We start from the raw sequence: 18,072 nt of genomic DNA on the forward strand, positions 1-18,072 counted from the left end.
GCATCTTCTGCAACATGTATGAGGAATCATTTAAAGATGAGAAGGAAGGCGTGTGTGGGTGAGAGGGAACATTAAAGCAAGGCCTTCACCACATGTTTCTACAAGATATCAACACCACAACTACCATTTAATATCATTTTATTTATTTGTCACTAAAAAACAAGATATATCATAAATATATTATTATTAATTAATATTATTTAAAGATGCAGGAGACCAGTTTGTTTACAGTAGAACATTTTGCATCTTTGTTTCTAGCAAATGTTCTTTCATTTATTTGATTTATTGATCTATGAGGCCTACACTATTTCTGTGTTGTAAATGTCATACTAACGTACAGTACTACTACGTAATCTAAATGAGTATGTAGTGCGTTCACATTAGATAGTATGAGAAGATTGAGTATGTGAGAAATACCCTTATATATACTATATGGGGACATTTTTTAAGTGTGCTAGTCATACTCAACCGTCCCATGATGCATTGCAAGCATAAAATGGTCCTGATGCCGGTGTCACGTACTGAGTTTACCTCCATACTGAGATTATAACCCTAACCCTAACATAATCCAATAAACAAATAAAACACGCGTCCGTTCACTTTAAGAACAAAAATAATTTATTTTTTTTTTAGCAAAAAATATTTTGGTAGTGTGCATGTTCACTACCGTCAATCTCAGTACAATGCGCTTTCAGTACATGACACCGGTTTCAAGCGAAAAAAAAAAAATCCCCTTTTCAAAATAAAAGCATCTCTTCTTGTCTTCCATTAGTTTTTTCACACCTTTGTAAATAGGGCTTTTGTTTTGAAGTTAACCAGTAGCTTTGTCAGTTGTAAATGGCGGACAATATGAATGCACGTTACAAAATGTGACGTAATTGGTCACGTGACGTGACGTACCTGGTAACAGGATCACTTCTCTCAGAGTAAACATGACGCGGTACGTGTAAACAGAAGAGCAGACCGAGACATTTTGTGTTATTTGAGTTATACTTAAAGATTATTAGTGCTACTTTAGATGTGAAACAATAAAGAAATACGGAGTGTTTGTTCTGAGGAGGTTTGGAGCGTCCATCTTCCTGAGGAGAAGTGTCACAGGATGAGATTTCACCAGAGTTACCAGGCTCTCTATACAACCTTCAATAAAAACACCTTCAAAAAGCAATTATATTTTGTCATAACTTTAGAAATATCACTTTTAATTTGCGAAAAACTGTGATGGAAACACAGCTAGAGACATTTAGCCTCAGTGTGCTTCATTCAGGTCGTTGTAGGTTCTATGCATCTTGGGAAACGTCAAAGTATACTTCATCGTAATCATATTTATACTCACTGAGTTTGTAGAGTGCACTACGTAGTGTGACATTTACAGTACAGCCACTGTCTTTATTATGATAATAATTAAAGATTATCTCCAGAAGCTTTAAAAATAAAAAATATTCTACAATTACATGGAATATACTGTATATCAGAGATTTTAGACAACAGCAGCATGTGAGTAACCAGGAAACCAAAGCTTTGTTGTGGAAATGAATGCAGTCCTTTGTGTTCCTGTGCTATCACACCTCTGATAGAGTGTTATCAGCACTCCTGGAGCACTCGTAGTGTGCACACAGTGTTAGAAGATACCACACATTCTTACAGGCTTAAGTATCAACACTTCTTTACAGCTTGGTGCTTTCTTTACTCTACGTTCATTCTAGGGCTTTGTCTTTTGGGCCAAAGGAAGTTTGAAAGAAAAGAAAGTAGCATTTGCTGCAATAATGATCAACAGGTATGATTGGTATTGGAGGTGATTCCTTGCTGGGGCCTGTGGCATCTCACAGCTCTCTGGGAATGATGGTGAATGGGCGGACGGGGCTGGAGGCCTCCAGCTCCAGAGCAGTTAGAAAACAGTCGGGGGCTTGGTTGGAGTCCTGTGCCTGCAGCGCCTCGCCCAGGCCACTCCACGCTTCATGAGACGTGCAGTGGATCTGGACCGCGTCACGTAGGACCTTCTCACCAAGGTGGCCACGCCCACTTTTAACTAGCAGACGACCCTGGAGGAACACATGGATCAAGAAAAGTGTTTGATTGTAACGTTGTACAAACGTCTTAGCAGTGGAACCTTTTTAACCCGCAACCCCCAAAATAAAAGCCCATGAGTTCAGGGACCGCCACTGTAGCTGAAGGTGGTTGAACACAGACATGAACATTGAAGAACAGTCATGTGGAGACAGGACCATCTATAAGGGGGAATAAAGGGGACAGATTTTTGGGGTCCATCCATAAAGTCAGTAAAATGATGGTTTATTGTTCTATGAATCTGTGATAACCACATTTATTTATTCATCTGAATAATATCCACTGTTATCCAGGAACGTTTAATATTATTTGGACCATAGTACATAGTCATCTTAAAGATGTTTATCCTTGTTTTAATCAGAAATAAAATTGATTAAAAGTCACCAAAAATGGTGGAAAAGGTGGTGAAATGGGATTTTAAAAACCACAGAAATTGGTTAAAAGTTGCACATTAGAGTGGAAAAAGTTGGATAGAAAAAGTGGTAAAAAAAGGGTTCAAATTGTCAGTACTGGAACAATTTAAATTTGGTTTAAATTGGAAAATAATGGGTATGACAAATTGTGAATGTGGTTAAATTGGCAAAAATAAGCATGAAATATGATAAAAAGAGGTTAAAAGTGACAATAAGGGGTAAATAAATGTAACATTAGGTGGAAAATTGGTGTAAAGGGTTTATAAGTGCTGAACAAAAACTTTTGCAGAAAAAGTATTGAGATTTGATGTAGAAGTGTCAGAAATAGGAGTAATGTAGCAAAAATGAATTAAAAGGAGCAAAAATATGGCAAGAAAAAGTGATGAAAATAGGTTAAAATATGGAAAGTTTGGTGCAGTTGCAGAAAAATGGTAAAAATAAGCGAAAATTGGCTCAAATTGTTGGCATCTGGTGATCGCCAATCAGTGTCTCGCGACCCCAAATGGGGTCCCGCCCACAAGCTTGAGAACCCCTGCTCTAGGGGTTAATATTTTTCAGAATAAAAGTAAAGTTGATATCAGGTTAAGCAGCAAAAATAATTTTTCTGATCAAAGTTACATTTCCTCCTCAGTGAGCAAGCTACAACGTGCTCTAACTATTCCACCGCCTCCAGGTTCAAAGGGTGGATGGATTTATAACGTTCTCCTCATGCTGCGTTCCAGACAACTTGGAAAATCAGAATTTCCAAGTTGGAAAATCGTTCTTTGACTACAGTCTCACCAGGCGAGTTTTTACAGTAAAGACATTATTGTTTGTGTGACTAAAACTATGATTATTCAAACATAGTGCATATTCTATTTTAATACCACATGTTTTTGCTTTTTAAAGTGCTTTTAATCAATGTGACTCTTGAAGAAGTCGTTGGAGCCCCGTTTTAAGATGTTCTCTAAAGAACTTTTTCCAAGTAGGACGTCTGAAAATCCCACATTCTGAGTTCTCTGAAACGCAGCATAACTCTACCTGTATTTTCCTTAAAAATAAAATTAAAATCTCAAATCTGTTACACCTGTTTCAATCATCAAAGGGGAAAAAAGTGAGGCTGAAACAGTCCAACCTGCTACAACAGATATGTTAGATTTTTCAGGCCAATGACTTTTTTTTTATAAAAGTGATTTTTGTTTCTGATCGTAATAAAAGAAGAAAAATGAGATTTCTCTCAGATTTTTACAAAGCAGACTCTCTATAACATACAACATAAAAATGCCAATTTACAAAGCATATGTTTTTTCTGTCCTGATGGGCTCAAGGAAGCAGATGGTGGGTTTTTTAAAAAGAGAAAAATCCTAATCTTGGATTACAAAGCCTGCTGTTGTGTTGACTGTTTAGGACGACAAATCTAAAGAGCAACAGTGACAACAATCATATTCAGCTGGGATTGGACAACGGAGCAGAAAGAATCACCACTAATGATGAGATTAGGAGGAACGCTGGGCAGAAAGATGATGATGAGTGTTCACACACACCCCAAACATGCAAGGCCTCATACACGGAAACAAGATCTCTAAAAGATGGTGTAAATGATAAAGTAGCATATTCTTGATTAGCTGTGCCTTTAGATGTCAGAATGCAATAAAGCTAATAATGTTTTTTTATTTTAAAAAATTGTGCTGTAAAATTACGTGTTAAAGCCGCAGTATGTAGAATCGTGAGACTTGTATCAGAATCGTGAGACTTGTATCCACCCTCCCCTCCCTGTTTCTACACCTATGGTCCCTTAACGGTATCCTTGCGAACGCTCCCACTGTGGAGCCCTTTGTGACATTTCCTCAATAGAGACTCGTGACAAATGTAGGGACTTGTGTTATTGGAGAGTTTTCTGTTGTTTTAGAGACATGAAAGAACGTATCACTTGCACACCTCCTCCTCTGCCACAAAGCTCAAACAAAAGCATCCGCAGTGAACCCAGCAGAGCAGAAACTCCACGTCCAGACTGTAAATGAATTGCGTCTGTTCTCTGCACCTTAGATAATGCTTCTCTTAGATTTACAAGCGATTTATCTGTTCGTCTGTTATCACTCTCCCTCTGGCTCAATATGTGGGGATGACTGCGCGCGGACTCAAATGGTGTGCATTCCACCGCACATACTGAGTCAAAACACTTTAAGTTACAATATTCTCAAAGATTAGCAGCGTCTATGCCATGTGATTGGCTAAAACAAATCATGGTGCACAGGCGCTTTGCCCAATCAACTACAAGCATTCTGTTCATGTCCCTATCTGGCTCCGAAAGGATTCGCCTGACACAGACCCAGATCGATGTGAACATCTGGAGTTAGAGGGAGGGCTACACATCAATCTGGCTCTTGCTAGGTTAACTCCCTCCTCCCCGTGACAAAATTCACATCCACCGGCCGCGGGAGCACGTAGGCGTTCAGCAAAGGTGGACTTATTAGAGACTTTTAATGCCATTATCTACGTTGATGGACTTTTAAATGCTTTTAATCCTTTTATTCTCTCCTTCCTGTTGTTTCAGTCAGTGATTTACAACAAGTCTATCCTCCATGTTACAGTTTTTCTCGATTGCTAAAGCACAATTTCTAGATCTCTGAGCACAATGACCAGTTGCCTAAACACTTTAATAAATCTGGCCTCTAGTTGGCTTAACTATAAACACATTTCACCTCAATCTCCCAATTTCACAAAACTCTGAACACATTTGCATTTGCCAAAACACATGTTGCAGAACTCTAAACACATTTGCACTGCTCTAAACACATTCACACTTATGCTAAACACTTTCACACTTGCTAAAACACACTTTTGCTCACACAATGCAAAATGGTAGACTCAGACATCAAAAGTTGAACACAATGAAAGCACGGGTGTCATTGCTTAAACACTGTGACTCAAAATTGAAGACACATGTGACACCATCCATTGGCCGCTTGAGAATGCACAACGACTCAAAATTGAAGACACCTGCCAATGATGTGACAACACCTATATAGGCCAGTTTAGAATGCACAGTTTTGCTGAAGGTGCCAAACGGCAACAGAATGTACAGGCGGAGTTCGTGTCAGAGGGGCGAGGAGCAGGCCAAGGAGGGCGAGGAGGGAGAGGAGGAGTGCAAGGAGGAAGAGCAAGACAACCACGTACAATCATCACAGATGAAATGCGAGCTACTGTCATTGACCATGTCATTGTCCATGGAATGTCACTGAGAAGCTGGACTAAGAGTCCAACCCAACCTCAGCAGGTTCTCAGTGTCCACCATAATTCGGGCATTCAGACAACACAACAGGTATGTACTGTAGTTACTTTGTCTAAATGTTTGTAGCCCACATCTAAATTGGTTTCACCACATTACGTTTGCTTTGGGAGACTGGACATTTCCATTGATGTTTGTATGTAGTAGATTGTAAGTCTTTTTTTGAAGAGTGAAAGCATATTTGTTTCTATAGGGTTGAAAGATTGCCACATCATGGTGGAAGGGCTCCCCTATTTACAGCACAGCAAGAGATCCTCATTGTGGACATGGTCCGGGAAAACAACATCATCAGACTCAGGGAAATAAAGGAGAGTCATAGCTGACAACATAAATTTTGGAGGTATTGACAGAGTCAGTTTGGCCACCATAGACAGAGTCCTCCGTCGCCAGAAGCTACGCATGAAGCAAGCTTATAGAGTTCCCTTTGAGCGTAACTCGGACAGAATCAAAGAGCTACGTTTCCAGTATGTGCAAGTAAGTATACATACGGGTATACAATGTTGATTGTTCACAGTACAGTGGGTGTACAAGCTCACTGTACTGCACAGTAGCCCACAGTGTACTGTAGTACTCCTTCTGTGACACTACCCATACTCTATTCATTTCCACAGAGAATCTTGGGGTTGGACGCCATGATGAGACAACATGAATACATCTTCCTGGATGAGGCTGGCTTCAACCTCACCAAGAGACGGAGGAGAGGCCGTAACATAATTGGCCAAAGAGCAATTGTGGACGTTCCTGGCCAACGTGGGGGAATATCACCCTATGTGCAGCCATGACCTCAGAAGGGCTTCTCCACAGGCAGGCTCTCCTTGGGTCCTTCAACACCCAGCGTCTCCTCACATTCCTGGGAGACCTACGGGACATCCTGATTGACCGTGAGCAGCAGAATCTGGTTCCAGCACAGCCTCCTCCCATCTATGTCATCATCTGGGACAACGTCAGTTTTCACCGCACCAACCAGATAAGAGAGTGGTTCAATATACACCAACAATTCCTCAATGTATGTCTGCCACCCTACTCACCTTTCCTCAACCCCATGAGGAGTTCTTTCATCATGGCGGTGGAAGGTGTATGACCGGCAACCATATAGTAGAGAGAACCTCCTCAGGGCCATGGACCTGGCCTGTGATGATGTGGGGGATTACTCAGGCTGGGTCCGGCATGCCAGAGCTTTCTTCCCCCGCTGCCTGGCGAGGGAAAACATAGCCTGCGATGTGGACGAGGTCCTGTGGCCTGACCCCACCCGACGACGTGATGCGCAGGCCCGTGCACAGTCCCCCGCACAGCCCCCCCCACAGGCCCCCGCACAGGCCCCCCACAGGCCCCTGCACAGGCCCCCCACAGACCCCATAGAACCTCTTTACTGTAAGAATTTGTGACATGTATCCCCATGTATGCTTTTGTTCTCTTTTGAAATTTGTTTTGGAAAAAGTATGTTTGTACAGGTTGTCAATAAATGAGGTTCCCTAAAAATAATCTGTGACTTACTATTGATTACTATACAGATGTGATTACTATACAAATGAGGGGTACTGAGAACATCACACCTGAACATTGTGTTTTCAATTTTTATTGAAGTGTGTGATAGATATCCAATAGTGTTTACATTTTTGCAAGCTGTGAGGACCATTTTGTTGTCAAAGTTTGGTTTTGGCCATAGGAGCAACAGTTTTGTGGTGAAAGTTTGGGTTTTGGAGTGAGAGTTTCGTTTTGTAAAGAGACTGCGAGTTTTTGTGGAGCTAGCTTGAGAAAAGTGTTTTGTGTTTAGAGTTTAGAGAAAATGGAGGGCAGTTTCCTGAAATGTGTGTCCTGACATTCGAGAAAAACTGTAAAGTGTATCTCACATATTAAAGCACATGTATCCAGTGTTTTATGATACATCATGTAGAACATCATAAATAACACTGCTTAATTTGAGCACTTTATTCTCTCATTCTTTAAGTTACAGTAGGTGCTGAACATTTAAAGCTGTATTTTAGATTTATTTTGGCGGGTCCATAACACAGCTTTAGAAACTTATGTTACAAAAATGAAACATATTAATAATAAAAGCAGTTAGATTGGTGCATTTGTTTTCATTCCTTATTTGTGAAGCGAAACTACAGACGTTCTATATATGTACAGTCGCCCTCGCTATATCGCGGAGATAACTTTTACCTGCTACTACCATCTCCTCACTGATTCTCCTTACGCTGAATCCTTCCTAGTCTGGTCCTGGTTATAAAGGCCATGTCCTACAGCTCCAGGTGGTCACACACAACTTCTACTCTATGGTTGAACAGACCAGTGTACGTGTTGACGTGACGTCATCGTCAACAAAGACTGAATGCGTTCGGCATCAATGTCTGATCGCTAACAGTGTGACTCTGATTTATGTTTTAAAATCTACGAAGGTTTGAACTTTGAGAGTGTTTAAACAAGAGATAAATGTTAAATCCTGTCTGAGAATAAAAAGTATGAAGTGTGTGGTGAGGGGTTTTATTAGCCTTAAAACATGTATAATAAATGTGGATTTCACCTATTGCGGGTTATTTTTAGATAAACGAGGGAATACTGTATTTTTTTTTTTTTTTTGCTGCCCCCCTGTTAAGAATCTCAAACTCCGCCTATGGTGGGACGCTCATCATCTTAATCATACTTAAAGTAGACAGTATATACTGTACTATGTGTTGAACACGGCCTAAGTGTGAGAAATTTAGCACAGAAGAAGGTAACATTGCTCAGCTCTAAATTACACGTTTAGAACACGCTGCTTCTTTCTGAGCGACTCACTTTTACTTTAATACGTTTTATTTTGAGGCAGCTTTCAGGGTACCCAGGGTCACTGTACAAGCCAGGTTTAAAAGAAGTTAATAACGCACAATAATATATAACATTTAGCTTAGCTTTGGCCTACAGTCAGATGTGATGAGCTGCTTTCTCTAAAACCATGTTGCTCGTTTGCAGTGGCGTGTTGGGCCACGACAGCCCAGGGCTGTGCCAGGACGAGGAGTGGGACGCATGTTATCTTTACACTGAGTGAACATACTGTAAATAATGTACAACTACATGGCAGACACATGAAGTCAATATATGGCATTTCATGTAGACTTTACACATTTATGACCTTGACACATGTAATCTGACTGTGTGTTTGGAAGATCACTGGATTTGATGAATAGTTAAAGGTGCAGTCCGCCAATTTCAGATCCCTTTCTCCCCCTCCCTCTCCGCTGCTCTCTTGCCCCGCCTCCAAACTTTCCAAAGTCCTTCCCTCAGAGGAGCTAACAAGCTAACTTTAGCCAGACAGCAACATCACAGTAATAAAACATGATCTGTTAAAAGCATATTACTGCAGCGCTTCTCTCTCTCTGTGCACACACCTCAGCAACAGCAGCAGCCACACGGAGGCTGCTGCGCGCACACACAAACAACACATGCACTATAGAGTTCTAGTGTAACAATTACAAATCAAACATAATGTAAATCAAGCAGTAGTAATTACCTTTCAAGCTGAAAAGTTGAGTCAATGAGCGTGTTTTTTTTCACACAAACTACTAGTTTGATGTAAAGCTGACCTTACACAGTGACAGCTTTAGTAAATATGACAAAAGTCACTTTTATAAGAGTTGCAGACTGTACATTTAAAGCTGCTGGAGACGATAATTGTTTTTTCAGTTTTTTTTATCAGATAAAGACAAAGTGTGGCCTCATAGATCAATAAATCAAAGGTTGAAATTGTTGCTCCAGTGTAAACACAGATTGTGGGAAAACTTTAGTGCATTGCATTGTGGGATGTGGACTTACAGTACTTGTGTTTCTTCTCCAGACAAGGAGGACAGTGATTGGTTTGACTCCATTTCTGTTCTAGTTTGTTCCAGTATTACCACTGACATCACTTCACTCTGCCATGTGTTGGATCTTTCTGTGTAAACCCCCCAAAAAAAACATTGTTTTGGTGCAACTTTCAGTGAAAACACCAGAAATGTGTTGTGAATAATGGTGTAAGGACAAAATGTGTCCAGTGTGAGTGAAATAAATCCTGAATACTGGACAGTACAGGAGAGTTTTCATAGATTCCTGTTTTTTATTCTAAGGGAATCGTCTATAAATGTATTATGTACATAACAAGTAAACAACATTTAATGGCAAATGTATTCATACTTTATTTGAAATAAGTCCAACTAACAGGATGTTGACTTTTCTGCTCTCATTTGCAATAATCAATATGTTTTCAATATAAACACACATTAGGTTTACCTGACTCTTCTGCTTGGTTTTTATACATCATTATCAATATAAAAATGATCTGTTCAGATTAAATGAGCAGTGGTTGAACCTGATATTTTTCTATTTAACCTTTAATGGTTATCTGCAGCGCTAATGCTAACAAGCTACATGTGCTGCTGCCAGAAGGTCCTGGTGGTGGACGGTCCACACACTGGAACCCAAAGGTGGTACCATCAGTTTCTCCTCCATGTGGCGATGACATCATAACGTCTTTATTATTAAAAGAGCTTTTAACACATCCATATAAAGTCTGTTGTGTTTAAATCAAATGTGTTGTTTTGATGATGATTACGTTTTCAAAGGATTTTAGATCAATATGTGTTATCAGGAAGGCCAACTTGCCGAGCACAGATTAATGTAGTTGGATCGTAGGAATATTATATGATTCATCACTTTATTGGATGAATCATTACAACCATAATTGGTAAATCATTTTGTCAGAATTTTTGAAGGAAAACACAATAAATCACAAAAAGAATGAAGTAATGAAGCAAAAACACTTATATGTATCTGTATACAGGACTCCATATCCCACAATGCAATGCACCACACTTTACCAACAATGTAAATAAGAGAATGTTCAAAACAGTGGAGATCAAAACAAACTTTTGAGCAGTTATTTCAACTTTTTACATCTTTTTTTGAGCAAATGAACTAATGCTGGTCAATATATCGATATTTAATTTATAGCAATATATCTATAAGCACAATAAAACATGATCCCCATAATAAGAAAGTCTATGACATGCTCAGTAAAACAGTGTGCGTGGGTGATTGTGTGCGTGCTGTAGATATCAGAGGTTCAACAAACTCTGAGTCTATCATAAACTCTGGTCAACATACCCCACGATGAGAAACTCTGGGGATCTGATTCCAATACAGCTGGTATGAAGTGGGTTAATCAACTCTGCTTCATAGGGTTGATGGACGGACGGATGATGGAGAGCCAGTTTTCCCTCTCTACACCTTCTGTACGTCACTGGTGAGGGTTTCTGTGCTTTGCGCTCCTAAAAGTAGTAAGTTGTGTTTTTAATTACTGGCTGCCATCTGTCTCCAGTTTTACCTCCGCTAATCCTTCTAAGCTATGAAGCACAAGCTTTGTTTCCTGTTTTGGCCATTTAGCCAAACTGAGTGCGCACTTTTCTATTTCATTCATGTCTTCAGTCGGTTTGAAACTTTAAATTGCTGCCTAGCTTAAGCAGGAACAACACGTTAGGATTTTCTAAATGTTAAAAGACCGTTTAAGTCGTTTAAATTTAGAGATCGGAATTTTAATCTCGGAAATTCTGAGTTGCCTTGAACGCAGCATTATGTGTTTCTGTATGTTTTAAGAATATATTTTTGAAGTTTTGGCATTGTTTTGAGTATTTTTTGGGGTCATTTTTTGAATTTAAATTATCATTTTGTGTTCTTTAGAATCTTTTATTATGTGTATTTCTGTTGACATTCATGTGTCTTTGCAGTCATTTAGTTCTTGTGATGTTTTTTTATGCTTTGTGTAATTTTGTAGTCATTTTGTGTACTTTTGGAATCTTATGTGTTTTTTATTGATATTTTGTCTACTTCTCTGTCATTTTGTGGGGTTTTTTTTAGTTATTTTGTGTAATATGTGGTGTTTCATGTACTTTATACTTAATGAATTACAGTATTTGGGGATTAAAGCAGGTCAGAGAGTGACAACTGGAAGAAGGGGAGAGTTGAAGATGTGGTGTCTCACACATTGGCCCACATTTATCAACCTTATCAACGGGTGCACATCGTAGTGCACATAACGTGTCACACAAACATGATTTCTGACCAATGCTTTGAGCATTTTGTCTTATTCTCTCAAGCTGCTTTTTGTTTTACTTTTGTGTGTTTTCAGAGTCGTTTTGTGTATTTTGGTTGGAGTCTTGTGTGTTTTTGAAGTAATTAAGTGTAATTTTGCTGTAATTTAGTCTATTTTTGGACTGATTTTCTTTTTTATATTTTTTTGTCATTTAGTCTATTTTGTATGTTTTCGAAGTCATGGTGTATTTGTAATGTCATTTTGTATATCTTTTTGTTATTTTGTTTATTTTTGTAGAAATTGTGTGTTTTTGTGTAATTTGTAGTCATTTTGTTCTATTCATCATTTTTTGTATGTTTTTTGGAATCATTTTGTGCGTTTTTGTTGTCATTTTGTGTAATTTTGTAAGCTTTTTGATTCATTTTGTGTATTTTTTGTTGTTTTAGTATTTCTTCTGTAATTGTTTTATTTTTGTAGGTGTCTTGTGTGTTTCTGGAGTAAAAAAATGTGTGATTTTGTTGTTCTTTTGTGTAATTTCATGTGATTTGTCCATTTTTGTAATTCAACTTGTGTATTTAGTATGTTTTTGGAAATCATTTTTCTGTCATTATGTGTATTTTTCATAATTTTTTCTGTACGTTTGTTGCTGTTTTGTATATTTTTTGTCATTTTGTTTATATTTGTAGGAGTCTTGTGTAATTTTTGACTAATTTTGTGTATTTCTGTTGTCATTTCTGTTTTCTTATTTTATTTGTCTATTCTTCTGTCATTTGTCTGTCATGTATTTTTCATACTGTAACTTCCCACAAAACGTTGGAAAGGACGACAACCTTCTTGCTTGTTAGCTGCTTTATTTCCACACAGAACTGCGGTTACTGTCGGCCGTAACCACGCCAAAAAAACAAAAAAGGCCTAAAGAGCTCAAGGTTTATCAGCAGCTCACTTATTCATCCCCATCCAACCTGTCACACACACAGGGCATTTCCTCTTCTTGGACCCGCCCCCTCATCCACTCACAGCCACTCACATCCCAGCTCTCCCCAAAGATGCATTCAAAGAACACACAATAAACGGAACCATCATTACATTAACATTAGAACAATAACACTACAACTATAACACACTGCAGGGATGTTACAATACATTTTTGTATGTTTTTTTTTAAAATCATTTGTGTATGTATTTTATTGTTTTATATTTTTTTTTTTTAGGTATTTTGTGCTTTTTCTTTGGGCATCTGCACAGAATTATGTGTGTCTTATAAGTGACACATTATCTAACCTTAAATCTGATGAATAAATAAAATAAAACTTTTCCTTGTTTAAACAGTCCATGAATCACCACCTGTTGTTTTAAACACAGGTTCATTCAAACTACACTTTAGCTGAAACTGATTTCTACAAATAGATTTTACCTTTCCACCTTATCTTTGTGTATTTATTGTATTGTTATTTTCTATATATATATATATTTTATTTTTTTTTTTGTCATTTTGTTTATTTTTGTAGGAGTGTTGTGTGTTTCTGAAGTATTTATGGGTAATTTTGTCATTTTTTTGTCATTATGTGTATTTTTAAGAAATGTTTGAGTATTTTTGTTGTCGTTTTGTATATTTTTTGTTATTTTGTTTATTTTTGTAGGTGTCTTGTGAGTTTCTGGAGTAATTATGTGTATTTTGTTGTTCTTTTGTGTAATTTAATTGTAATTTTGTGTAATTTCATTGTGAATTTTGTAATCATCTTGTGTATTTAGTATGTTTTGGACTCATTTTGTTACTGTTTGTTGTTGTTTTGTATTTTTTTTGTCATTTTGTTTATTTTTGTAGCAGTGTTGTGTTTATGGAGTAATTGTGTGTATTTTGTTGTATTTTTTGTTGTTGTCATTTTGTCTATTCTTCTGTCATTTGGAGTATTTTTCATGCTTTTTTGTATGTTTTTCAAATCCTTTTGTGTATTTTTGTTATATTTGATATATTTGTGTGCCTTTTCTTTGGGCATGTGCACAGAATTAGGTGTGTCTTACATGACAAGCGACGTAATATCTATCCTTAAATGTGATACAAAATAAATCAAATAAAACTGGATATATGTTTTTCTTGGTCTGGACAGTCCATGTATCACCACCTGATGTTTTTAAACACAGGTTCATTCAAACTACACTTTAGCTGAAACTGACAGATTTTACCTTTCAACAAATTACATCAACAAAGTTAACACAGCTCACACAAGAAGAAGATCCACATGTAAGAGGAAAGAAAATGAAGAGGGAGAGAGCTAAAATGGGAACAATGGAGAGAGAGAGAGAGAGAGAGGGAGGAAAAAATAAGTAAGCCCAGATGAGCCATACATAGCAACCAAGGAAGCAGCCAACTCCCAATCGTCTTCCTCTGTGGCCCCCCCACCACAGTTTTAATCCTCTCTCTCTTTCTCTCTCTCTCTACATGGTTATCAGAGGTCTGGCTCGATAGAATATATTTTCCTGGTTGCTAGGCAATTCCAGAAAAAGGCAAGAATGGGCAAAGTGATATAAATAATGTATTTGCATTATCTAATCACACGACAACCAGCCCGACCAATCAGAGAGAAGGAAAGTGAAGGGGGGCGGGTTTCAGTTGATAATTGGAACGCAATTAATTCAATGAGTACAAGTGCTTCAGAGTGTGTGTGTGTCTGTGTGTGTGTGTGTGTGATGTAGAGGATCATCACATTCATGGCAGAGCAAAGCCGAAAGCAAGGCTGAGCAGATAGACAAATCGACACAAGTAAACAAACAAAAACATTAAATATACAGAACAACAAGAATTTACAAAATTCGAACAGAAATACACAAAATAATAATAAATTATGCAAACTAGCAACAGAAATACACAAAGGTACTTAAGAACACATAAACAACAACCAACACACACACACACGAGAAATATTATACAAAACACACAAATAAAGTGTCCCACTTAGGTTTCATAACAATGCAGGAATGCAGCCATTCGCCTGAATTAGTATAATCCACCTTTTCTAAGAATAAGGATTATTTAGTATTTGGGTCAACAACACGTACATTTACAGTAGTTTACTAAAAAAGAGCAGAAAAACACACACACACACACAACTGAGCAGTAACACACGTTGCTGACTGACTCCCTCTACCTCGACATGTCTGATGCTACTATGTGACACAAGCAATATCCGGTCACATGTTTAGTGAGAGCTTCAACTTCTAACCTTATTCCAAATGTCACACATTTTTTACACAAAAAAACATCAAAACAACAGAGAAATACACAAAATATCAACAAAAACACACACAAAAGATTCCAGAAGTACACAAAATAACTGAGAAATACAAAAAATGACAAAAAAAACAAAAACAAAAACAACACGTATACAAAATGACTGCAAAGACACATGAATATCAAGAGAAACACAGAATAACAACAAATATACAAACCGACAGAAAACTGCACGTGAACAAAAATGCACAAAGTAACAAAAAAAAAACACAGAAAAATACACAAAATGACATCAAGGGCCTGTACTACGAAGCTGGATTTCCTCCTATGGCGTTCACATCAAACGCGTTGAAAGCGTCAGAAACATCAAAAACATCAGGTGTATATTCACAATATATGGTGGAAGCACTTCTAGGGAGCGTCAGAGGCCCCGCTGTGCGCCCCACGCCTCCTGTGCAGGAGCGTCGGGGCGGATGCTTTTTACATGGGATTGTTGAACTTTTGGGGCATATGGCGGCGCGTCAACCAATCAGGAGTGTTCAGCAACTGTGACGTATTCAAAATAATGAGAAGAAGAAAAAAAACACTAACCGGAGGCGGAGACAGATGGACAGGCTCTTCTGCTGGAATAGAGTAGTTGGTGTCCTGGTAGGAGATGCGAGCGGCTGGGCCCGGGAGAGACTGAAGTAGGAAGAGCAGCTCAGGTTAATCCAGAAACGGCGCAAATAAAGCCAAGCACTCTCTGGATAATGTAGAGCCGATGAACGGGAGTCAGAGGGGGCGTGTTCAGCAAGGAACTCCAAACTTTATTCTCTATTCAACCACACTTCTCTATAGCCCTGTGACATCACAGCGCACACACTGACTCACACCAAAACACATCCGACCTGAAACACAGCCTTCTCATCACAATAATGTTCCACCACTTCACAGTCACTGGGTGAATTATGAACGTAACTGATCACCACAATATCATCCATTGTATGAACACCACCAGCAACAGAGAAGCCCCTCCCCTCGACGCGCGTCCCAAGCATCTTCGACACTGGTGACAAGCGTCAGTGTTAAATGAGCACAAGCGTCGTGAGGCACGATTTTGACATCCAAAACACGTCTGGTGTGAATGTACCATTAAGTTTTTATACTACAAAGCTGGTTAATGTCTTACGGAGCTAAATCACCATGGTAACTTAGGCTGAATGACTAACCTGGTCTGGACCAGGTTTTGTTCTGGATATGATCTGAGCAAGAATGAAGCCCCGCCCCCTGACCAATCAGTTCTCTAAGAAAACAACCTGTCCAATAGAAGGAGGATCATTGTGAGCAAGTCTCTGATGAGAAGCTGACAGGAGAGAGAATATTTATCCTTTATTTACTCATGATATCCTACAGGAAATATAGAGATTTATCTGATGGACTGACCGACATTAGTAAGCTGATAAAGCCTGTGTCTGTCGGACGCTTTTAGACCAATAAATTAATTCATTAATTCATTCATTGATGTATTCTGTGGCGATGCAAAGATCCTCAGTCCTGTAGATAATCTAAAAATAAATATATTTCACTTTATGATGTGGGCTGATCTGTATGAACGCAGCATCAGAGACACAGACAAGATAAAAGAGAAAGTGAAACTGATCAGTGTCTGTTTATAATCTCAATTATTTAATCATTAACACTCATCATTTACTGTATTAATTACTTTCTGCTTTTTCTGCAGCAACAGTGTTGTTTTTGGTCTGAATTATGAATTTTAATTCTTCATATTTTGAAAGAATTATTCCTCCATTGTGACGTAAATTGCTCTGTAAGTATTTCTGATTGTGATTGGTCTGAAGCTGTAATCTCCTCCTCTGTCACTAGAGCGTGCACGTAGCCAGGCTGGAATCAACACATTCAACTTAGCATGTTGTAATCTAGATTCATAGGACAGCTTCTGTCTGACTGAGAATGTTTGGTTCGGTGACGCTAATGGAGATAAATCCAGGATATAATTATCTAGCTTTGTAGTATAGGCCCAAAATGACAACTTCAACACACAAAATGACGACAAACATTACCAAACACAAAACAACAAGACACAAAAATGATTTAAAACCAAAAATACTTTGTTTGCATGATTATTTTTTGTTTTTCTTCCTTTCAAAAAATATTGTATTGTATCGTTATGGTGAGCCCTTTATCAGTGTATGGCCCCACCCCTAATCTAACTACAAATACATCTTGGATGGTCGGGTGGGTAAACGTAAAACTAAAAAGGAAAAGTGCAAGAAATCCAAGTTTAAAACACAAAGACACTGAATCTGCACAAAAACAACCCACAGTCAGATCAAATCTCTCACAAAAACATCTTCTACCACCTAAAGAACATCTCCAGAGTGAAAGGTTTAATGACTCAGAAAGATCAGGAGAAACTGGTCCATGCTTTTATCTCCAGCAGACTGGACTATTGTAATGGTCTTCATCAAACATCTACAGCTGGTTCAGAACGCTGCAGCTCAGGTCAGAACCAGAACAAAGAGGTCAGAACACATTAGTCCAGTTTTAAAGTCTTTACACTGGCTCCCAGTCAGCCTCAGAGGAGACTGTAAAGTTCTGCTGCTGGTGTATAAATGTGTGAATGGGTTTGGTCCAGAATACATCAGTGAGATGTTAGTCAGGTATGAACCCAGCAGGTCTCTCAGATCTATGAACACAGGTCAGATAGTGGAGCCCAGAGCTCACAGTAAACATGGTGATGCTGCTTTTAGTTGTTATGCTGCAAAGAAGTGGAACAAACTGCAGCGGAGCTGAAGTCAGCATCACATGAACATTTTTAAATCAAAGTTAAAGGCTTTTCTTTTCTCTACTGCGTATGATTGAGAGAGATTTATGGTCATGTTGATGATGTCATATGTTTGTTGATGATTTTAATTGATTTTACTGATGATTTTAAATGTTCTTATTGATTTTAAACAATTGAATGTTTTATCATGTAAAGCACATTGAGTTGCCTTGTGTATGAAATGCACTATACAAATAAATTTGCCTTGCCTAATAACATTAGCATCGTTAT

At 38.3% G+C, this 18,072-nt stretch overlaps 1 protein-coding gene across 1 annotated transcript in view; it reads right to left on the bottom strand.

Annotated features, from left to right (window-relative positions):
* Positions 1–1,165: 1,165 nt before the first annotated feature.
* LOC114476594 (tetratricopeptide repeat protein 7A-like) overlaps positions 1,166–18,072 on the bottom strand; it is a 98,675-nt gene continuing 81,768 nt past the window's right edge. Inside the window, 1 exon segment of the mRNA XM_028468327.1 lies at positions 1,166–2,039. Coding sequence (XP_028324128.1) covers positions 1,821–2,039 — 219 coding nt within the window. The 3' untranslated portion in view covers positions 1,166–1,820.

Source organism: Gouania willdenowi, chromosome 15 (assembly GCF_900634775.1).
Source record: "Gouania willdenowi chromosome 15, fGouWil2.1, whole genome shotgun sequence".
In the NCBI taxonomy this organism is placed as follows: Eukaryota; Metazoa; Chordata; class Actinopteri; order Blenniiformes; family Gobiesocidae; genus Gouania; species Gouania willdenowi.